Source organism: Lycorma delicatula, chromosome 10, assembly GCF_047948215.1.
Source record: "Lycorma delicatula isolate Av1 chromosome 10, ASM4794821v1, whole genome shotgun sequence".
In the NCBI taxonomy this organism is placed as follows: Eukaryota; Metazoa; Arthropoda; class Insecta; order Hemiptera; family Fulgoridae; genus Lycorma; species Lycorma delicatula.
The window spans coordinates 98324118-98349357 of NC_134464.1; the positions used below are offsets into that span (position 1 = coordinate 98324118).

Sequence of the window (25240 nt, forward strand, 5' to 3'; positions counted from 1 at the left end):
GTAAACATTTCATTCTACTACATATAATAAAAAATGTTAAAATTAAAAAATTCAAACCTTTATCGGTTAATATATGAATTACTCTGGTAACCAAAGTTTCAGCTCCTTTAGGACATTCTTCGACCAATGATAGAAGTTGTGGTGAATCCATCCCCATGCCTCTAACAGGACTTTCAACCAATCTCAGTATAATCCTTTTGACATCAGCTACTGTCTGTACATACACCCTAGCAAGCCTACAAAGAACAAACAATCATCATATATAAACTATATTTCACAAAGAAGGAAACTAATTAAAAATTATCAAAAATTACAACAATATCATAATAATTTCTTAGTTATTCTCCTGTTTAGATAACCTCATTATTTTAACTGATACATGAAGTTTGTCAATAAAGAAAATATGCTTTTGAAATAGTATACTGATTATTTTACTAGTGGTGCATTGTAGTAGAATTAAAAAAAAATACTGTTTACCGTATCACTACACTGTTTCATTTACAGTCTACAACCATTCAAGTGAAGTCATCTTTTGTACTTGCAGCAATTTTCTGATAAAAAGAAAACTGAAATTCTGGAAGAGCAACGTGTTGCACGATGTTTTATCTCAAACTGAGCAAAACATTTATAGAAACTCTGAAAATGTTACAAGAAGGATTTAGGGGAAGAAGTGGGTTTAGGGGTATGAGCTACATACAATATTATGATTATTATCAGCATTTAAATCAAGCATACCAAAAAAAATTAATCAAATATGAAGGTATTGTTGATTATATTTTTTGATTAAAATTATATAGTCCATTACGAAAATGTCCTATGTTATAACAACTTTATTTGAAAGTAAAATAGAATTTAAGTATCTAGTGAGAAAGAAGAGTCTGAAGCATGGTCAAACAAAATATGGATGCTGCACCATGATAACATACACCCTGGCTGCACTGTACTCCTTATTTTAAAATTTTGCTGAAGCATAGCAACTTTTACCCCAGCCTGTTGTTCTGATTTAGCATCTGTGGATCTCTTTTTGTTTCCAAAGATGACAGCCACTCTGAAAGGACACCACTTTCACAAAAAAAATTTAAAGAAAATTCACTACAGGACGTACAAACTATTCAATGAAACATTGTGATAGAAAAACAATTTATTATATAAAAATTATAGCTACTTTTCTATATAATTGTTGTCAAAATTAAGGCACTTGTCATATCTGTAAACAAGTTTTTGAATGCCCTTGTAAAAAAACTCTGCTGCCTACAAATTAAGCCAAGTGGTAACACTTTTTCAACCCATTATTTTCAAAACACTGTGTCGCTAGCCATTTCTTCAGTTTCAAAAAATGGTGATAATCACTGGGAGCCAATCAGGGTTGTATGGAGGACAACTCCCATTTGAAACTATCGATTTGGCATTGAGTGCATACTGCAGTATGCTGACAAGCATTGTCATGAAGGGACGACCACATCTTTCACTGTCATGAATGTTTGTTTGACCTTCCTAAAACATTTGGCAACACTGTTTTACTGCATTGCCACTCATGATATTCCCTTCATATTCTGCACAAAATTCATGATGAATCTCAGGAGCTGACAAGTTTTTTACATGAAAGAAACGGATGACAGCAAGAACTTCACAGTCAACAGGATTTTTTATGACAGAAGCAATTACCAACAAGAGTTTTACACAAACAAACAAGCAAGCAATATTTCCAAAAGCACTACAGAACCGCACTGAACCAGGCTATCCAACTGTGTAAATGTAAAATCCCAAATCCCATCCCTTTGCACAATACAGAGGACCAGAAGTTAATTTCCAAATAGCCCTCATAATTACAGTGAAGGACACTATTTCAAAAGGGGCTAATTTGATTCTGTTGTGAATAAACAAATAATAATGTTGTGAATAAATAAAAAATAAGCAATAAACAGAAAACAAAATAAGATAGAAAAATTCCATTTTTTTTTAAAATTCTTACTACATCAGCTATTTTCTCTTTAAAAATATAACTGATATAATTTAGTAGAGAGACTATAATTTTGGGGTTTTCTATAGTCAGTTTTTTATTTTATTTACTGAATCTAGCAATCTACTTATTTTAAGTTAATTTTATTTAACACCAAGTAGTAGAAATAATTTATAACAAACTATGGCAATGCTATTTTAAGTACACATTCCTTTTTTCACCCCTTTTTTAATTAAATGATGTGATATGGGTATAATAAAACTACTACAGCACAAAGGTAAAAATATTTCATCTTACTGATAAAATAGACAATCACAACGTATGACCACTAACAAAGTTCATTATCATAAAATAAAAAAGTATAAAAATACAATACTCAAAACATACTCATGAATGAGGTTCTGATTAATAGGTAGTAATATCAAGTACAAATACAAGCAAGCTTTTGCTGCTTCCTCAGACCATATGCCATCCCCTTTATTTGGACGACCTCGCTCTTCTCCAAACAAAACATCAGGTGGTTGTGGAAGTCGCAGAAAACTAAGATACAAAACAGCATATTCTTCTATGATGCTCCTCAACTCTCCTCTATCATACAATGATACGACACACTTTATTGCAGTATCACGCACCTAAACAAAAAGTATATTCTTTCCAATTACTAAAAACACGATTAGAAATATTTTCTGAGAAAAAATTTATTATAATATTAAAAGGATTTCTTTTTTTCTAATTCTGGTAACGTGATCACGTATTACTACCAATGAATACCTAAACGTACGTTTAGTAAACTACAAAGAATGAGACTGTATAGAAAAACATCACACTGAAACAAATGAACAAATATATAACAAATGAACAAATATATACATTCATAACAAATATATACATTCATAACAAATGAATATGTTAAATTCAATTACCCAAAAGATTGTAGTTGACCTATCATGACGTACAAAAATCACTCCCAAATTAGGCACAGTCATTCTAAAGATAACAAGCACATGTTATTAAAAAGCCTTACTAAAATAACCTGGAAATTGAAGTGTTTTTCAGTTATCTTCTTTAAAAAGACAAATGCAAGCCTGATAGTGACACCATATGATAAGACTGATTGTATAGTGTACATACAATTTTAAATAACAAAGACTTCAGAAAAAGCTACATTATAAAAAAGAATTAAAAAATGTTGAATTATCATAAAGAATAATTTTATGTAATTATGTATTGTAACTGTGTAATTGTATTTAATAAAGTAAAAATGTTACCATAAAACATTAGTCATAAAGTAAAAAGTCAAAATAAAAATGACATAAAATCAGTCTTTCCTAATACAATAAACATGCAATGTTATCATATTAAAAAATGAAACCACTAATGAATAACACTAAAAAGATGCACAATAGTAATACTTTTATCTTATTATGAAGACACAAGATAAAGGTTATAAATGTAAAACAATACTACTTACATAACAACCTGATCCCTAAATAACAACCTGACTGTTGTTATCCTGCTTTATAATTTAACAATACAAAAAGAATGGTCATTAAAAGTTATACAATTAATTCAAACAGGTGTTAAAATTTTTATACATGTACCTCAGGATTCTCATGAGCAGTATGTGTCAACATCGCGTTAAGATACAATAATTGTCTTGGAGGTCGCCTTATCACAAGTTCTTGTAATATATTCAGGCCATAGTGATCATGACAGCACAATTCCTTTAATAAATCTGTAGCTTCATCAGTTATAATTGGTGCTTCTAAAAATAATCTCATTAATAAACTGCAACAAATGAAAAAAAGGTTTTTAGTAAATAAACAAATATATTTACTTTCATTTTAATAATAATAATAATAATAATAATAATATATATATATATATATATATATATATATATATATATATAAGTATGGTTTTAATATATATATATTAAAACCATACTTATATATACACACACACACACACACACACACACACACACACACACACACACACACACACACACACACACACACACACACAGAGAGAGAGAGAGAGGGGGGGGGAGTGGGAGGGAGGGGAGAGGGAGGGGGAGAGAGAGGGAGGGGTAGAGGGAGGGGGAGAGAGAGGGGGGAGAGGGGGGAGGGGGAGAGAGAGAGAATATATAACCACAAATAAGGAGTTGACCAGATGTAGTAAGAAAGCTACAGTCAATATACTGTAATAATAAACTAAAGTAAGCTATAGAAATATATAGTAAGAAAATGTAGTAAATTCTTATTCTAAGTAAGAATTCATGTATTGGTTTGAATAACAGATGATTACAATTATAACTGTAACTTTACTTAAAAAAAAAAAAAAAACCAATAAAGTGACTTTCCTCTACAGTATTGTGCACAGCCAACTCCAGAATAGTAACAGGTTTTTATTCAGAAATGGAAAAACATCATTAACTTAAAAGAAGAATTAAATTCAATCAGACTCAGAACTATGTCACTTCAATCAAACTAAATTAAAAAAAATCTACTTTTTACAAAATTCATTCACAAGTACTTATTCTCTTACTCATTAAACTGGGACAAATGTATAAGGTAGTACAATAATTACAGTCTGTTGACAGGTTTATCTCTTCTGACTGTCTAAATGTTTATAAAAAGAAATACTGACTTTTAATAATGTTATTCAACTCATAAAGGGAGATGTAGGATTTTTGTATGTTCAAATATCAATAAATTCAACAAAAGTTTTGATTGTATGAATTTAAAAATTATCCATCAAATGTTGGCACTCCTATGTAATCTCAAGGAAAAAATTACATGTCAACTTGGAGTAAATAGTACCTTGGCAATTCCACAAAAAGCACATACTTAATATTTCTCACAAGTTTTAAAAATGTCCTAGAATACCCAAATTGGTTTCATACTGAAAATTGTTTTGAAGAGGAGCATTTACTGAATTTCATTTTTCTTTGTTTAACTAAAACTTAAAAAGTTATTTAAGGGTTGCCATATTTTGTTAACACCTGCATATAGGTGTATGAAATATTAAATGAAATAAAACCACAAAATACAATAGACAAGTAAGGTAAGTTACCTATTTACAGTTTAACTTTATCTATTTACTATTACTTATTTATTTACAGGCAAGTTTATCTGTAAGTTTAACTTATCTATTTATATTTTTAATTACATATTTATCTATTTTTTAATGAATTACTTGAATTTTCAAAAAAAAAATGCAAATACATAAAAACTTATAGCGCATGCGTGCGCACACACACACACTAACATATTGACCACTGTGCTAATAAGATTTAATATTAAATGAAATGTAAACCACTAAAACACAGTAAATAAATAAGTTAAATTTACCATACGCCCAACAATTGATTTTCATTGGACGCCAAGAAAAACAATTCAGTTATTAAATTCGATAATTATAATAAAACATTTATTTAAAATTTGTTGAAACTGTTTTCTTTTTTGAAAATTTTGAAATTTATTATGGATGAAAACGCATATTCTGCTGTCCAGTACTGGAATGATGTATTACTTATATTTTCCTTTGTTCTATTGTCAATATTGCAAACCATTAGATTCGATTTTTATTATGTTTTTAATTAAATTACCATCTTTGAATAATTTGGTGGTTTATCATTTTACATTTTTTATTATATTTATAAATGTAATATTTCTTGAGTACATTGATTTCTTTACCATTATTACAAACTTCCAAAATCTTTAAATTATTTTTGCAATCAGTAATATAATTTGCATTCTAAAAAATTGTCAGCTACATTAGATATTCATGTGAGTGCATTAGAACATGAAATATCAAATAATAGTACAATAGGATTTAAATATTAGTATAACAGATTTATTTATATATATAATTTTTTTTCAATAATTGTAGTACGTAGATAATGGTAAATAAAATTAAATTTTTTAATTTATTCTGATGTAACTAAGCTTATTCTACACATAGTTTCCACCCATGGCATTAATTTTTTATTGAAAATATACTCAACAAATTTAATTATAACTGTACATTTATATAATACGTTTTTCCTTTTTCAGCATATAGTTTCCTTTTCTAGCATAAAATGTATACAACCTACCGTGAAAAGTTTTGAAAAACAGAATTTTTCATACATCTTAATTCCAAAATTAAAAATTGTTATGTATAAAATAAGTGAATTATTGTAATTATGTTTAAAAACATTTTTGTTGCTTCAAACAATAATGTTTAATTAGAAAAATTAATGTTATAATATACCAATTTTCAGTAAATCTTAGTCATTTATAATGTAAACTGTTTTTATTACCGATTCTCAATTTTATCAACAAATTTTATCTAAAATAATACATGACGGTTATGGAGATCAAGACCAGCAAATAAAGACTTTAATATTTTTAAAATTGATTTTCTTGCACCAACGCTAAATGACATATGATGCAGAAGACATAAGCACAGGAAGATGCTACACTACATTAAAGCCAGTAGTTAAATTTGTTGCATAAATAATAAAATGAGTGAAATGTCATCGAAAGAAAGAAAATATCATAATAAACCTTTGTCTATGAAAACAGGTGGGACACAATTTACTACATATGAACAAGTTTTTCTACATCCAGCAACAAAATCTGTACCCATTAGTGAACACAAAAGAATATATTTATGAATATATAAAACATTATATAATGCTAACTTACATATCTTTCTCTTTAATATCAGATCTATTCATAATAGTCTGAATGAAAGATAACAGTAGTGAGTTGTAATTTTTATCTTTCTTCTTTATGTCAGGTGTAAGTGCAGCTGGTAAACGTTTAAAACCTTGCATGTAACTGTATTCTTCATATAGCCAAGCGAGACCCAATGATAAATTATTACGAATATCAGTCAATATATAATCTAAAACAGCTGTAAATTAAAAAAATCATAAAAAAATTGGATATTTTATAAATATTTGCTGAATTAATTATAGATACACAGCTTAGTGTGTGAGCATAGAAGTTTCCCATGAAAAACTTCTCTACAGAAATACCAATAACATGGTAAAAACACTTGATTGTATATGGCAGTAATTCTAAAAGAATTCCTCCTCTCTTTTTGGATACTGAACTGCCCTTATAAAAATAACTTTTCTGTTTGGTCCACATCCAATTGGGCACACTGATATATTATGAATTAGTTCCATTTCGATAACAAGTGATTCGTTTTCTTTCAAATTTTAAGCATTATCAATTTCAATGGTCATTATCCCTTAATAAATACCACAGCATAAAGTGAAATACAAAACAGCACTGTTCTGCCACTGAACCAGCAAAAGATTTTCAGCAACTTTCTTCTCACTTAACAAAAATTCCATAAAACGTTTCACCACAAAATAACTGTTTGTTATTTCTGTTTGTTTACAAAGAAAAACATCATATCAGAAAAAATGTATAAAATTTAAATATTAAAAATTTATTAAAATTTAAATTACAAGATTAAATTAAATTTCATCATATAAGACATATAGTAGTATTATATATATATATATATATATATATATATATATATATATATATATATATATATATATAATACTACTTTAATATAATTTTTATTTGATAATTGTATTCACTACCTGAAAAAATTATACAGATTTATAAATTATAGATTAGACCACAGATTGATTAAATTGACCACAATACATATAAAGAAGTAAATAAAGAAAGAGATAATTAAAGGACCATGGAATGCTTGTCCCTTACAATGATGCATCTTCCCAAAGACAAATGTCTAGATAAGACATATAAGTATTAAGGAGTAATTACCATAGCGTAATAAGTTCACCAAAAAATAAGACCTAATGACTTTTCACAAATAGTGTATCTTCGATAGCTTTTTTATGCCTAAAAATTAGCTAAATCTAAATATATCATTCAACATGTGGATTAATGAAGAAAAACTAGCAATGACATAAATTAAAGGTTGAAATCAGAATTTAAATCTCATCAACAATCACTTACCTCTTCTCACAGTTACACTAAATGTAGTTGCCATTGTAGCTATCATTTTACTACGTATGCTTAACACACCACCAACAATTGCACTTTTTTCTGAACTTAATATCCTCATAACAGCAGAAACTGACATTGAGTCACGGATTTCCTGTAATTAAAAATACAATATTCTTCACTTTTAAATAAACTAACTTTATGAAAAATTTAAATGAGTTAATCCTAGAAAAACCAGTAGTAAACTTCTGTTCCGGCAGGAATATTTACTAGCCCACTGGGCTGGTCAAGTGTCAAGACTTGTCATCGCAAATCATCTGATTTCAAAGTTGATAGTTCAAATCCTAGTAAACACAAATTACTTTTAAACGGATTTGAATATGAGATCATGGATACCGGTGTTCTTTGGTGATTGGGTTTCAATTAACCACACATCTCACGAAGGGTCAAATTGAGGCTGTACTTCATTCACATTCATACATATCATCCTCTGAAGTAATACCTTGTGGTGGTTCCGGAGGCTAAATAGAAAAAAAGAGGCATATATAATGAATTTCACTAATGTTCTTTAAAATTAGTTTTCATTATATTTAATATAAATATAAATTAATACATTAAAATTAAAAAAGTTAGTTCCTTAGGTTATTTAACCCTTTAAATATTAAAAGTTAAAATAGTATGTACCTCTGAATACAACTGCTTCCTTGGGCTTGTTCCTTATTTGAATAACATTTTATTCTCAATCCCATGTACAGGTGTCATCGAACCAAAAATTTTAAAATGTATCAAGCATATTTAGAAGAAAGGGATATTTTTAGGAAAAGGCCAAAGAGATACAACTTTTATCAAGTTACGCATTAATGGTGATTACAGTGAACAAATTAGTTTAACCATTTCATTGTAATTTAACTGGTTAATTTTTGTTATTTTTAATTTTGCAACATATATTGAAAAAGCACTTCTATACAGATCTTAAAAGATTTATTAAGTGTATGTAGAAAAATAGAGTAGATAGGAAATGTTAAATAGGCAGATATCTCCTGACATGTATGTGCAGTCAACTGTAATTTTGGGTATAGCAGCTCTGTTGATGTGATGTTGACATCCCAAAGGAAGAAGGTTAACAACAAACATCTAAAGTAATAGCAAACCTTTTAAATTAAGGAACTTAGAAAATAAAAAATTGAAAAAGATAGGAACAAGAATCCCTTTTTAGACAAAAACTGATAAGTTATAAAGAGTAAATATTTAAATATAAATTAGATAAAAAATTTAATGGAGTCATTAAAAATAATGACTTCCAGTCATTATTTATCTCTAGTTTAATAATTACTCATCTAAAATTTCAGAATATCTGAATGTATAATAAAAAATTATAATATATAATAAGGGGAGAGTTCCAGGTAACATGTTAGTATGACAGACAGTTAGTATGTATGTGTGGCACGTTAGGATGTTAGTATGTTAGATTTTAGCGCAAGAGATGCTTGCGCTAAAATCTTAAGTTTATTCTATTTTCAATAGGACTTCCTTGCTCCAAGTATAAAATTTTACAGCAGCACATTTAATACTGTTATCAGCACATAAATTTCTACTGTTGTCCTGTAAATTACCTGAAATGTCTTCAGTAATATGTCCAATTCATAATTTTAATTATCATCTAGACTAACATCTTTCATTTTTCTGTTTAGCCTCCTGAACCACCATAAGGTATTACTTCACAGAATGAATGAGGATGATATGAATGTAAATGAGGTGCAGCAGTCTTGTACAGTCTCAGGTCGACCATTCCGGAGATGTGTGGTTAATTGAAACCAACCACTAAAGAACACCAGTATCCACGATCTAGTATTCAAATCCATATTAAACTAGCCTTAAACTAGGCCTTTACTAGGATTTGAACCTTAGAACTGTTGACTTCAAAATCAGCTGATTTGCGATGATGAATTCACCACTACACCAATCTGGTGGGTGAGTCTGTTTAACATCCGGATAACTACAACTGCTACTTTCGGATAACTCAACTGCTACTTTTTATGTTACCTGCTGTAACATAAATATATAATTTTCCTTTAGATTTATCAAACTTTTTTACAGATTAATAAAAAAACTCACAATAAAACACAATTTAATATAACATGAACCAAATCCATATGAAACGAAGGTTGATGTTTACCGTAACACCAATTGCATATTTTAAAAACATCCATACACGCACAACAACATATATACATATATATCAATAAAAATGCATTCAATCAAGCAATAATGATATCAAACTATATGCCATAAAATCTGTAAATTTACTTTTCCAGAATTTCTAGTACAGAAATATAACTGATGTAAACAAGTGTACATTTTTCGACATTTACTCCTTCCAGGGTTAACATAAATATCAAGGAAAAAAAGCTGACCATCTATAAAAAAAAATTGATTAACTTCTTATAACAAAGTCATAAATGATAACTTTGTTAAAAAAGTAGAACAATAAAACAAAACATAATTTTCATACTTTCTAAAAAATAATTTTTTAATTTGCATTTTATTCAAGCTCATTATTAAATAAAAGTATTAATTTATTAAAAATGTTTACTTCATGTTACAAAATAATTAAAATATTTCTTTACCTCAATGATTTCAGCAAACCTCAATTTCATCAGGGATATACAATGGTATTATTTACAATATAATAATTATATTAATTACAATTAATATTAATGTAAGTAAACTGTGGGAACTTCAGTTTGGTTATTTTTATTTAAAAACACTGAGCTTATTAACAAATAAATTATAATTACATTTAGTTAATCATGTCATCTTATATGTTAAGTATAATAATTTTTAAAGACTTGAAAAATAAATTTTAAGTAAATAAACTAACTGTACTCTTACTTCTGAAAGAGGTCTTGTAATTTTTGATAATTTCAATGATTTTAATTTCATAGGTTTATTTGAAGGCTGTAGTGGTCCAGGTAATGCAGCCACTGTGTTAATTGAACTTTTATCAACGACAGGCCCTGCTGTTACTAATGTACCAATCTGGCGTTCCTCATTATCATCATAATCATCATCATCGTCATCATCACCCTACAAATGAAAATGGCACAAATAAGAAGACCAAATCATAATTTTATCATTAATTTAATAAAATCAAAATATTCTTCACTGAGAATCATTCCAATTTTATACAATACTCGTACTAAAGCAAAACCATATACATTATTATCTTCTAAAAGGCACAATCAATGCAATGTTGCACTTCTTCAAACAATAAAAACTTTTGGCAATACTTTTATAAAAAAGCTATACAGGACATGCATAATACAACAAATTTTCAAAATGTAGTACAAAATAACACAACTTTCAGTACAGTAATGAAAATAACATGTACTTTCAAACTGTGTAATGTGTTCACTATATTGCACATTAATAATGTAGGAATTGTAAAAGGTCAACAATTACTGTGGATATTTGGAAAACTAAATGAATCTGAAAATCCAATTCGACAGACGAATCAAAACATCGCAGGAAGAACAATCAGCAAATGGAGAATGAGTCTTATTTATCATCCACTGAATTCAGATATTTTTCTATTAATAACCACAATACAAAGGAATTCAGTGTAAGTATAAGACTGATAAACAGAATCTGGATTTTGTTTAATAGACTCAATTTACTATCTTCCTGAGGGCCATTACACAAACCCTTTACGAAAACCCAAAAATACATTTAATTTCATTTAAATATCCACATTACTAGTGTACTGAGGTCCTTGGGATAAATTTTGTTAACATGTATCTAAATAAGACTGATGGCCAAACCATAACTGAAAAATGTTTACAAACAGAAATTATCCATGCAATTTTAATTTGAAAAAAATTAACTTTATAAACAGCGAAAGACCAATAAAAAAAAGAAGAAAAATACTCATTTATTAAATACAAAACCATCTAAATTACCCAAATTAAGAACTTATATAATAATCAAAGAAACATTAAAAACTCACATCTCATGTACATAATAAACCAAATAACAGTTGATATATATATATATATATATATAAGACAGACTGAAAGTAATCATGAAATGATGTCACTATAAAAGTGTTTTAATACCTGCTCCACCATTTTTCGTTTAGAAGCAACTGCAGCGCCAGGTCCCAAGCCAACTGCATTCAACTGAGTTGCCAATAATCTAGCCACATGGCGAATTTGTCCCTGAGTACCAGCTGCTGCTATTGGAGTATATGTTGCACTGAATACAGACGGCATTGTGTCTGGTAACTTTGACTGCAATTAAATTCCAAATAAATTTATACAAACAGAATTAACAATATATTTTTTTTTTAATATATATATAATATACATGAATAAAATCATAAAATATGAAGAAAATCCATTAAAAAATAATAAAATGTAATTTAATTTCAACAATTAATAATTTCTAGCTTTAATAGCATTCACATTTTGTTTAACCACATAAGAAAAGTTTGACATATCTGTGTAAAATTAAAAATAAATGAATTATTAAAAAAAATAAATGGACTTGAGAAAACTATTTAAAAATTAAATAGTGTGAACATTTTTAAAAGTTCTCAACAAACAGCAAAACTATGTTATATTCTTTCTATAAAGTTTAGAGGTTAGATTTATAACTAAGCACTGCCACACAGATACAGCAGTATAACTTTATATATGGCAATACCATAAACAGATAAATAAAGTAATGGGAACAAGATTTTAAAAATAGAATAGTTTAATCTCTTTAATAAATAATGTAATTTGTGAAATTCAAAAGAATCATGGCTTTATTTAATAATTAGAAAAAGTAACAGATGTCGGGGAAAAAAAGATAAATACAAACATATTCCATTAAAACAGAAAACACATAAAAAAGATCCAACTTCTAAAAAAAACTTACCATAGCTGTTATAACCAAATCTGCGGCCAAATCTGGAGTTAAACGCTGTACAATATATTGCTCAGTAATATCAATTGCTGTCTCAGTAACAACATGTTGAGGGGGCATTGAGGCTGTTGTAGATGATAAAGGATCAGAATCAGATCCTGTGTGTGTAGCAGAATTTCCACTATCTCTCTGTTCATCAAGTCTTGGTTTTTTAGATGTATCAGCAGGTGATGATGAGGATGATGATGATGACGATATTAAACCACGTTTAGATTTGCGTTTAACTTCTTCAACTTTAGGATATGCTTTCATTACCTGAGACAATACAAATATTTGTAATCGTGAAAAATATGTTATAAGAAATCAGAAATACTATGCTTCAAGAACAAGACCATTAACAACCAATATTATATTTACCCAAAACTGTAATAATTAAAAAAATCATGTAAAACATTTCTCAAATAATTAAATTAGGGCAGCAAGGGATTTTTGCACACCAATTGCTTAATAAACTTCACAAAAATTCAGTTTTTAAGCAGCGATTTCATAAAATATAACTTTGCTATAAACATAATAACAAGGTAATGTTTATAAATTATTTATTTTACTTTTTGTTTTACAATTTCATTGGAGACCTGCACACTATACAAGAATTTGTACTGGCAGCTATAAATTCATGTTTTAGGCTAATTATTTTATACAAAAAGACACTTTCAACAAAAAAATAAATTTATCTGTTTTCATCATGAAGTAGTCACTGGGATAGGTTAAAGTCCACAAATTAATCAGTATTATACTAGAAATGAACAGTGTAGATTACAAATTAAACATGCTTACAATTCATTACAATATGTTTTTTACTCGCTTAGTCTTTCTAAACAATTTTTTTCCTGTAAAACATAATTTTCCTTCTAACTTTTAATACTTTTTATTGAATTAAGATATAAATATGTACCTAGCATAGTTACATCATATGAAGATGAATGATATTTATTACTTATAATCAATAATTACCACCTACTATGTGAGCTTATATAACCCAAATTCCTGAAATTTTTAACTGTGTGATGTTTGTGCTGATCCCACAGTATTGGCTTCTGGGTCAGATCATGTGAATCACCAAAATAGACGGTATTGTTTTTTATTGGGTTTCATTTATTTCCTCTAAGTTCTTACTAAGGTTATGTGATACATCATATAATAGTCAGTTTTTTCAACAGGTTTTAATGTTTTAAAAACTTCATTACATTTTTGAGAAAAGTAAGCTTTTATGCAAATTTTATTTTTATTTCTAATAATTTAATATTTACTTTAAAATGATACACGAGGTTTGATCAAAAAATAAAAAGACATTTTTAATTTTCCAGGCTATATCACTCCAACTGTCACAATTTTTTTTTTTTTTTTTGAGTTTCTACACTTGTCCATAACTTATATTTACAATGGTAGCCATATTGGATGTTTATTTTATTGTTGGCTGTCACATGGTTTGGTATGATCGGCGATTTTTAACTTGGGGGGAAAATGGAACAAAGAATTTACATTAAATTTTTTCATTAAGAACGTAATAAAGTGCAGCACCACATTGGAATTCTTGAATGCTGCTTTTGGCGATACTTTTCGATGAATAAAACAAGCGTTTACAAATGGTACAAACATTTCTAAGTGATCCATGAAGACATTGAAGATGATGAGCAATCTGGACATCCCATCACATCAACAACCAATAACAATGTAAATAAAGTGAAATAAATGATTATGGACAATCATTGAATCACTATCAGAGAGTCACTAAGCATTACTACCTGGAAATTCTATGCTGTTTGCATGATGGCGAAACAATTCACAGCAATTGCACCAAGATAATGTACCTGCTTATACATCACTGCTTGTTCATGAATTTTTGGCCAAAAATAACATCATTATGCCTTGGCTTTCATATTAGCAAAACATGGCTCCCTGAGACTTCTTCCTATTCCCCAAGCTGAAAAGAACCGTGAAAGACAATATTTTGCCAATACTGAAGAGATCAAGACAGAATTGCTGAAGGAGCTAAACGCCATACCAGAAATTGCATTCCAAAGGTGCTTCAAACATTATAAAAACCACTGCTACAAATATATTATATCTGAGAAGGAGTACTTTGGAGGTGATATAATCAATATTGATGAATAAATATTTTTTGAAAAAACTAAAATTCCGCATAAATTTTTAATCAAACCTCCTAGAATTTATTTTTCAAATTTCTGTTAATTTCTTCTAAAACATAGTAAAATTAATTTTGAATAAATTTATCCTCAGAAAACCCAATTTCTCTCACTAATAATTTAAAAAAATAATTTTCAGTTTTATTTTTTTATTTTAAATGATATTGATTACTATGATTAACAATCGCTATAAACAATACCAATAGAATGCAATGTCTACACCCAAGTTTCTTAACTTCAGTGATCTAGGGGAACAAGTGCACTGAATTTAGCTTTGGCTGTTGGCATTTCACCTTGTTTCCCATCCTTCAATTTCCAAGATGTTATTTCCTCAGATGCTCCATGTATTCTGGAACCATTAAGTTAAAAGAAATATAGTTTTCTATATTTGTTTTACAGTTAAGATTAATTTATTTATTTTTCTTGTTTTTTTAATTATTTTTGGACTAATTTATTCAATACAAGATAAGTTACAGTCATCCTAGCAAGTTATTACTCCTTTACCAATACTTTTAACAATTTTTTTTTTTTGCTGAATCAATATAATTTCTATTCCTCCATACTGACACATATCTGCACTTTTTTTAAATTAAATTTTTCCCTCAATTACACAGGTGACAGGTGATTATTCAGTGCATTTTAGAGTTAATAAAAAATGAACAAAGTAATGTAGTGTGCATTTGTTTTTTCAGATGTTAGTATAGGTACTTGAGTTACTGATGACCTTGAATGATCAAGCCACAGCGATGTAACAAGAGGAATGTTAGTTGAATAATGGCTACATGCAGGAGAAAGCAATGTGTGTACTATGATTTCACAAAAGCAGACTGTTGCTACTGTTCATAGATGTTTTTGTTCAGATTATTGACATGATCCTCCTAATAAAAATGTTATTAAACATTGGCATCAGCATTTTAAGTTTACAGGAAGTGTAGCATATAAAAAAACATGATGGCAAATCTTCCATTTCCAAGGAAATTGTGGAACAAGTACGAGAACCTTTCAGAGAAGCCTGGGTAAATCAACTTGTCATGAGGGTGTAAAACTGGGAATACTGCAATCTACAATTGTGAAGGTTCTGCACAAATGCCTAAAACTTCATGCATACAAAATTCAGTCGTAAATACAAGCAACTGAAGATGTGATAAACCACACCATTATAATTGTGTCGTGGACATACTTGATGTGTTTTTAGAAAATGTAATTTTCTATGACAAAGCTACCTTCCATGTTTCAGGTCACATTAACTGTCATAATTGTCAGATTTTGGAGTAGTGAGAGCTCTCATGCCATTTGACAAACACAAGTGATAGCCTGAAATTAACGTTTGGCGTGCAGTAACTGCTTATGAAGTTATCCGACCATTCTTCTTCACTGAGCCAACGGTTACTAGGACTAGGTATCTAAGACATGTTACAGGAAATTGGACACATTGGCAACCCAACGTTTTCTTCCAACAAGATGGCACACCACCATACTGGGGTTTACATGTTAGTGACTACCTACATGAACAATTTCCTCAACGTCTGATTGGACGTAATGAATCAATTCACTGACCATCTCAACACCTGATATTAAGCCACTCAAATTTCTTTCTTTCGGGGTTTGTCGAAGGCAGGGTATACACAATGAAGGTTTTACAGTAAAGAACTAAAAAGAAGAGTTGAACATGTAATTAACGGAATAACTCCAGGTATTCTTTCTAAAGTGTAGCATGAAATTGAATATTGTCTAGATATTTTACATGCCACAAAAGGTATACATACATGTGGAAATTGTTTGAAGTTAATAAGTGTTGTAAAGAAAACTGTTTGAAATGCCCTGTTCAACAATAAAACATGCACATAAGTATTTTTTTTGTTACTAAAAAAATGCAATAAATAATTTATGATCAACTGTATCTGTTTCAATTTTCTGGTGTTTCTGTTTTGTACAAAAAAGAGAAATATAGTAAAGCTAAATAAAACATTAATTATTTCACACATTACTGAAAATATTTTAAGTTCAATGATCACACAGGTATGTGTGATACAGATTCATAAGGAAAAACTGCTGGATTTCTTGCAAAAAGGCCCAATCATGAATAGATTAGCATGAGAAGATTTTTCATCCGACACAAGATTTTTTTATCTTTTTCCACTTTTTACAACCCTTAATTTTTCATATTTATAAAAAAAATGATTTAGGTTAATGGATTGCATAAATGGAAAAATTGTTGTAGTAAATGCACTAATAAAAAACATTACCTCATGATATGTAGCACCAAGATCTGTTAAAAGCGTAGTAATATTTGTCAGATACGTAACGGCAGATGGATGTCTTAATAAATTCAGCAACTGCATTTTTAGGTGCTTTCTGACAGAACTCACTTGCGACTTAGATAGTGTTGGAGGAAGATTCACTATTCAAAACAAATTAACATAGAACGGTTACTTATTTGAAAAGCTAACATCCATATTTTCCTCTTAGTTAAGCATGTAACATATTATGATGCTAATAGATAACAAAATATAAGCAAGAATACCAATATTATTCCTTAAAGTTTGATAGTTTTAATCGAATAGAAACATCCAAAGAGCAATATGCTATTAACAATAAAGACTGAAGTGACCGTTGTGATGTGTATTTAATAAACTTGTACATCATTGTGCCCTTGTACATCATTAAACATACCAAACATTAACTATACATTTCTAATAATGGAAACTATATAAACATAAGAGATGCATTAAAAATTACAGAAATATCATGCACTCGCGAAAAGTTACAAAATTTAAAAAGAATATATTTACATAACACATTATACATATATAATTTAAAGGGATGAACAACTTTACTCCAAGATCAAAAGATTACATCAATAGCTACCAAAAATTTGACTGATCTATAAAGCCTGAACTATAAATACCTAAACAGGTAAAAACACAAAATATTTCATAAAAAGCAATATGTAACATTTAAATAATATTACAAAACAGGTTACAAAGGTATCACAGTTAAAACTATTTATTTATTTACACAATAGAAACAAAAATTTCACAAAATAATATTTACTAATCTTACTGTACAAGCATCTTACACATTTCTCTGTATAAATGTCAGCAGAGTCCATTCACCAAACCAAGCAGCAACAACACCCAGCATGATTTAATTTTAATGAACTATAGGAACTGATTTATTAAACATGACATCAGTCTTGATATTTATAAATACTTCAAATCTTTTAAAATGAAAGAAAGTTACTTACTTCCTGAGAAATCAAGGAAATCTTGTGTCCAAAAATATTAGACTGATTTTTTCCACTTTTTAAACAAGGATAATTTTTTAATTATTCATGTGAAAGTAAAAAAAAAAAAATGATGTAAAAGAAATTAGCAGCTGTGAAAGTAAACCACGTGAGAAGTGCTTATGTTTTCGTTACCTATCAAATTGAATGGGTTGAGCAGAGAATCTGCATTAAATTTTGTCAGGAACTAGGTGACATGAAGGTAGAGACAATGAGCAAGATTTAAACAGTTTTTGGTGATTAAGTTATGGATGGTGCACTAATTAAAGAATGGTTAAAGAATGGTATCACTGTTTCCAAGATGGCCAAACATTTGTCAAAAGTGGCAAACACTCTGACAGACCTTCCACCAGCAATAATTCTGAAAAATTCAAGCAAGTTCAACAGATGAAGATGAATGATAGTCTAGTAGGAATTAGAGAGCTAAAAATGGAGTACCAAGATTTATTTATCTGGCAAAGTGCAATTGATTTTAATAGATCTTTAGATGCAGCACATAGCAGCAAAATTTGTTCCAAAATGTCTCACTCATGAACAAAAGGAAAACTGACTGTAAGTTGCTCAAGACACGCTGGAATGTACTGATAGTGTTCTTAAGTTTAAAGCTTTTTCCTATGTTTAAAATTCTACTTAAAGGAAAAAGATTTGAAGATAGAGAACAGACCAAAAGAGATGAAAGAAGAGAACTTATTAGAAATGATAATGGTGCTCATTAGAAATGACTTTGAAAAATACTTCCAGAAATGGAAACATTGATGGAGTATATGTATTACATCAGAAGGGGCCTGTTTTGAAGATAACAAGTCATTGAACTAATTAGGTTTTTGTTTTTATTAGCCAAGTTTCGATACTTTTTGATTATACCTCATATACAAATAAGTTTGACAAAGACCAGTTTATATTATTATACTAAATAAAAAAAACAAGCACTACACATTACGTTTTTTACTGAATAAATATTACTGCTACATAGTTACAATTTACATTTTGGTACAATATGACTTTTTTTGTTAGTCTTTGGATAGAAGACCCTCTGGACATTTCCATAGGGAAAATTTGTTATCCGACTGAGTTCCAGTAAAGTGTCTTATTGCTATTAGTTGGTACCAGCATATCATACAACAGATGGAATTACACTGGCGGTTGAATCAATTTTTATAGTAACTATCTTAAGAAGAGGAAACAAAAGATAAGAAAGGTGAGTGGAAAGGGAGCAAATGATAAGTCTTTTTGGACTGCTCAGGATAGTATAAAATTTTACCCCAAAATTGATAATTCAAATAATGTAATATGAAAACAAAAAACATATGAATCTACACATTCTCTTCATTAAAAAACAACATGTTTGGTAAAAGTCACACTCACGCACAGAGACACACTCTCTCACTCACACACACATATAGACCCTTCACACACATGCGCACTCAAACAATAAGTTTTGTAAGATTATGCTCACACATAAACTTAAAAAACTGATTAAAACATATACAATACTAACTGTGAAGTGTTTCTAGAGCAGCAATAACTTTTCCCATGAAATTTGGTCTCATTTTTGCAATTAACGTCAATGAACCCATACAAGTCATTAAATTAACACTGGATATGTGAGGTGATCCATGAAATTTCACCATCAAATCGAATACCGTCCTGCAACAGAATATAATAAAAACTAAAAAATGGAAACCTTCAACTAATACATTACTATTACTCTTATTTATAGAACAAACAAGCATTTACATATAAAAACGTAAACTAATCTGGAAGAAACATTCACTAAAGAAAAAAAGAAGAGAAAAAGCAAGATAAAAACATACTTATACATTTGCTTGATTATTTAAATATTTTTGTGTTAGAAAAAACTGATTAGTATAGTGAAAATTTCTGAAAGCTGAAGCTATGTAAAAGTTTGCAGTAAGGCATTAAATATAATGTTTACCATACACACAATTTTTTGAACACTAAATTTAAGGTCAAAGCTTCAAGGCCACAATATTTTTGTTTGGTTATTTTATATAATTCCATACCCATTCAAAGTACTGTGTTTGAATTTACATAGTGTTCACAGAATGTTAACAGTGAGCTAAAGTTATGATTGAAAACCCACCTCATTCCTACAGAGTTCATTACTTTTAAACTCTTTCCCAACAATCTTTAATACTGATCAACTTGGAATATTTACTGAACTTTTCCTTTATTACTTCCAGTGTGATCTGTGCCAAATGGTTTCCAAACTTCAAAAATAAACAATTTCTTCATAAATATTCCCAAAAATTCATCACAGTAGAAAAACTTGCACAGTGTTGGCTACTTTTTCACTGATAAAATAAGCTCAATTATTTTAGCGACTACTTACACCTGTACATATCTTCTGTACAGGCTGTTTTGAAAGAATACATATATAAATCTCCAACATATCCATGTTCCAATCTACCATAATGTTTTTTTACTAATATTCAGTTAACAATTAAATGTATAATCCAACACATACCAGCAATATATAAATTATAAAATGACAAAAACCGCAGCCTCCATTTTTCCAACAAGTTAAAACCCTGCATTGTTGCTTTTTTTTGTACCACTATGCTTATTTATTCTCAAAACATTCTAAAATATACTCAATGAAATTTTCATAATTATTACTGCCACCCAATATGACACATTGGTGTTACAGCACATTATAACAATATCAGAATAGAATACTACTCATGTGAATAATATCGCTTCTTATGTTACAATGACTTCCTAAATTGAAAGTTATATTTTACAAAGGAAACAATAATCCGTTATTTAAAAATCCTAGTTAACAAAAACCCAACAGAAAAGGTGACATCTTGCTAATCTAAACAAATGAAGTATCATTGTATAAATTAAAGTTCCACTTACCAACAATTTTCAAAATATATTTCCAAGTACTTTTGGAGCTGTTATTCCATCATCAGGGATTTATTATAAGATGTTGATTCAAAATTCAAATGTATAATTATATTTAAATTAAAAATTGTTACGTTCTTAATAGTCGGTCGTCAAGAAATAAAAATAATTTGCATGTCAATAAGACTGTAACATCATGTCTGTAAGACGTTTAAGACTATTATGAAATCTGTAAACTTTCTGGAACTTTAATTTATATAATTGTATTAATACCAACGGTGCCACATGCTTAGTAAATTAAATGAAGTATTATACTCTTTATATTAAGAGTAATCTACTCATTATGTTATTTTATTATTCACTATAAATTCAGTTATTAAAATATAATTTGGAAATGAATTATGAAAAAGTTAATTATATATTATAATATAAACTAATTATAACTAACAGTTAAATAAACAATAACTGTGGTTAGGTTAAGTGGAAAATAATAATGTGGTAAACTCATTGTTCTTAACCTATTTGTAGTTCTTATAAAACTATACAAAATCATTTAGAGAAAACAATATCATACAATATATATTGTAAGCGACATATTCAACTCATGTTTAACACAAAAATGAATATGAAATGATATGGTATGTATATTCTTAGTAAGCTTAAATAATATGTTCTTAGTTATCTATGTTGATGGCAGTGAAGATGATAAAATGTAATACGTAGAAACATGAATTTGCCCTGTTAACTAATTTAACTTACTTTTTTATAATTAATAACAATAACAGAGAATCTGATATATGTGAAAAAATGCTACAGCTATCAATAATGTCTTGCGCCCTATTCAATGCAAGGTTTTGGGTAATAAATTAAAGGCCAAGACTAATTTCCCTACTATCCTCCCTCACCACTGTCAATCTAGATAGAGGAGACATTTACCTTATCTTCCTAAGGACTTTCTTTAAGTAATATTAACCATAGTTTTTAAGATCTATAATTGCTACTTGAATTAGTTTCTTAGTCATTTTTTAATTTATTTTCTACTCTAAAATTACTTTGACAATTCTTTTTTACTCATATGCTTGATATGCTGACCTCAGTGATGTGAATAGTATTGTCTCTATTTATAATCCAAAGGAATTCAGGTTTGAATCCTGGATTTTTTATACAGTATAAAATTTCCATATCATATTCTCATATAAAAGCTTTGAACTTGTAAAGCTTATCCACCTGATTTCAAAATAGGCACATCAAAATTTATGTGATTTCATTCTACGTTTATTGATATTACATTTTTCTTATTTACTTAACGTATTTTTTGCTATAAAAAAGAGAAAATAAATCATTTTTGAGCCTTTTTTTGCATAGCTTTACTTTGATTTCCTACCAGTAAATAGCTACTGTTCCGCTCAAACTTTTACGAAAGGTAGCCTAATACATTATCACTTAATATGGGATATATTCAATGTTTTTGACGTTTATTTTAAATTAATAAATATTATATTTTATAAAAGACACTTGACTGATGTTACTTGATTGTCAAACTCCGGACGGTAGTTAAATGCATGATTGCGTGTATGTACCGGCGCCGAACAATGATCTAATAACCTTTTTGTACCCCAGAAACTCGATCTGTTTTTTTAAGGATTCCAAAGATGTAATATTAGGTATTAGACATGTAATTACATACATAATTAGACATCATCTGTATGTAAAAAACTAAGTATTTAGCAAAAGATATATTGAAATTCTATAAAGAGGAATTATTGATTAGCTAGCTAACATCACCACCGTAATGGTTATAATACCTGACAGATAAACAGATAGGTAAATCAGTAAATCTTTAGTTAGTTATAATCTTATATATTCAAGTAATGACTAAGATTTCGTGACGAATATAAATTATAAATACGTTTATTTAACACAGTTGTACTGTATTAGAGTGAACTTTATAGTCGACAGCTGTACATGAAAAAAAAAAGAGAGAAGCTGTACGTGATAAGCGCGATTTTTTAGTCCGTCAGTCGGCAAACGGATGAGATACGGTGCTGGGATTCCGTTGTTCTAAATATGTTTTCCTGTATGCTTTTCGTCTGCTGACTTCAGTAAAAACCAATACAGTTTACTTTACTTATATTGGTGTCGCTAGTTGCTAGTTCTGTTTAATTCTATCGATTTTTTTTCGATTTCTATAATCGATGTATTGAGCAGTTCTCTATGTGGGAACCCGTCGATCTCCACGGCTAAACACTGGTTTTCAAGACAACTTATTTCAGTTTTTGCACATACTAGCACTATTTAATCGTTTTTTAAATGTATGAATTTTGTTTTTAATTTTATTTTTATTATATATATATATATATATATATATTTTATGCTACATTTTTATGGTAAGTTTTATGATACAATTTTTTCCTTGCTGGTTCATGTAAAACTTTTTTCAAGATAGAGAAAACATGATATTATTCAATAAAGAATTTTGAAAAACATAAAACCTAAGGTACTTAAAATATTATTTTATTAGAAATGCCGTGTTATGAGCTTTAATTTAATATAAACATTTTACATATAGGTTAAAAAGTAAATTTGGCATGATATTTTTAAAAGAAATCCAACATAACCTCCTCCATACAACTTCTCAAATTATCTTATTCCTTATCTCTGTAATTATCCTCACTTGTTTTTTCCTTTATACTTTTGATAAACTTCATTTCTGATTCTTATCTTCCAGAGTGACCCATGTTTACTTGCTTCCTCACCATGTGCCAGATTTGGTATAAGTAGGTAGGTATACCTACTCATTCATTTACAAAGTAATAATAGGCTGATGCCCAATTAATGTCCTGCTCTCTCAGGGCTGATGTCCTGATAGATGGTAATGTATTTATGCAATTGATGATAATTAATTTACGCAGTATACGAAAAATACCATGCCAAGAAAATTCAAAACTTAGAACTTGCAAATGAAAGACAAAGATTCTATTACGCCGCCTAATTCTGAAACAAACTTCAATATACATCCATCATAATATACCTTCATCTAATCATTGTTTTTGCAAACTGATAGTTTGCACAGGCAGCCTGTTAATTATATATTGCTAATATTCTGACTGATACAATATTATTTTTACATTAATTGTTTTAACTTCCTTCTCATTGTGCAGTCCATACAATGAGGCAACACAAAGTATATGAGCACAGTAACATGCTTTTACGACAGCACAAAAGAAACTGTAACTCAAACCTAATTCAATTAACATTTGCACACACACAAACAATTAATTTCCCAATACCTAATTCCAATATTCAAAATTTTAACATCAAAAAAATAAATTATATAAAAAAAAATACTACATTATATATTATAGATTTACTGACATGGCTTCTTCCTCAAGTTTTCTTCTTCGAGCAATTTTCAATCCAAGAGGGATATCCTCCAATGTGAAATCATTTGGTCGCTGTAAACTATCTGACTCAGGATATGTTTGACATAAAACAACAGTTTCCAAGAACTTTACAACAAATGTTCTGATTCTGTAAAACAAATTAATTAAACATACATCTGTAATTTCTCGTAAACATTAAGGATGCAATAACAATTTAAAAAAACACACCTTATAACAATGTTATGAATAAAAACTGATAAAAATTGAATTCTTAACTTAATTAAGATACAATTAAAATTAATATAATAATTACTATTATTATTAATCCCATTTTATTTTAATTTTATTTTATTTTTATTTTAATTATTACAAAAAGCTATTGAAGCAAGTAAATATTAATCTGACAACACTACCAACATTATTAGGTAAGTTTATGCAGTAAAAGATATAAATAATCAATAAATCAAGTAATTAAAGCAATTATTTACCACCTTTATTAGCTCAACAATTCCTTTTCCAATTTTTAAATAGACATAGGTAATCTGTTAAAAACTCCATTATAATCTTACTGTAAAGATAATATCAAACAGAAACACTTATAAAATTAATTTAAATGATTGGATTAGTTAAACTAA

At 28.6% G+C, this 25240-nt stretch overlaps 1 protein-coding gene across 2 annotated transcripts in view; it reads right to left on the minus strand.

Annotated features, from left to right (window-relative positions):
* The window catches only part of Sym (symplekin scaffold protein), a 63864-nt gene that overhangs the window by 28782 nt on the left and 9842 nt on the right, over positions 1 to 25240 (minus strand). For both annotated transcript variants that reach the window (XM_075376989.1, XM_075376988.1), the window contains exons 5-15: positions 24598 to 24753; positions 19850 to 19998; positions 17312 to 17466; positions 12871 to 13173; positions 12066 to 12239; positions 10843 to 11037; positions 7963 to 8104; positions 6658 to 6868; positions 3562 to 3748; positions 2348 to 2592; positions 58 to 236 (exon numbers count right to left, since the gene is read on the minus strand). In XM_075376989.1, coding sequence (XP_075233104.1) covers positions 58 to 236; positions 2348 to 2592; positions 3562 to 3748; positions 6658 to 6868; positions 7963 to 8104; positions 10843 to 11037; positions 12066 to 12239; positions 12871 to 13173; positions 17312 to 17466; positions 19850 to 19998; positions 24598 to 24753 — 2096 coding nt within the window. The remainder of the gene's footprint in view (positions 1 to 57; positions 237 to 2347; positions 2593 to 3561; positions 3749 to 6657; positions 6869 to 7962; positions 8105 to 10842; positions 11038 to 12065; positions 12240 to 12870; positions 13174 to 17311; positions 17467 to 19849; positions 19999 to 24597; positions 24754 to 25240) is intronic.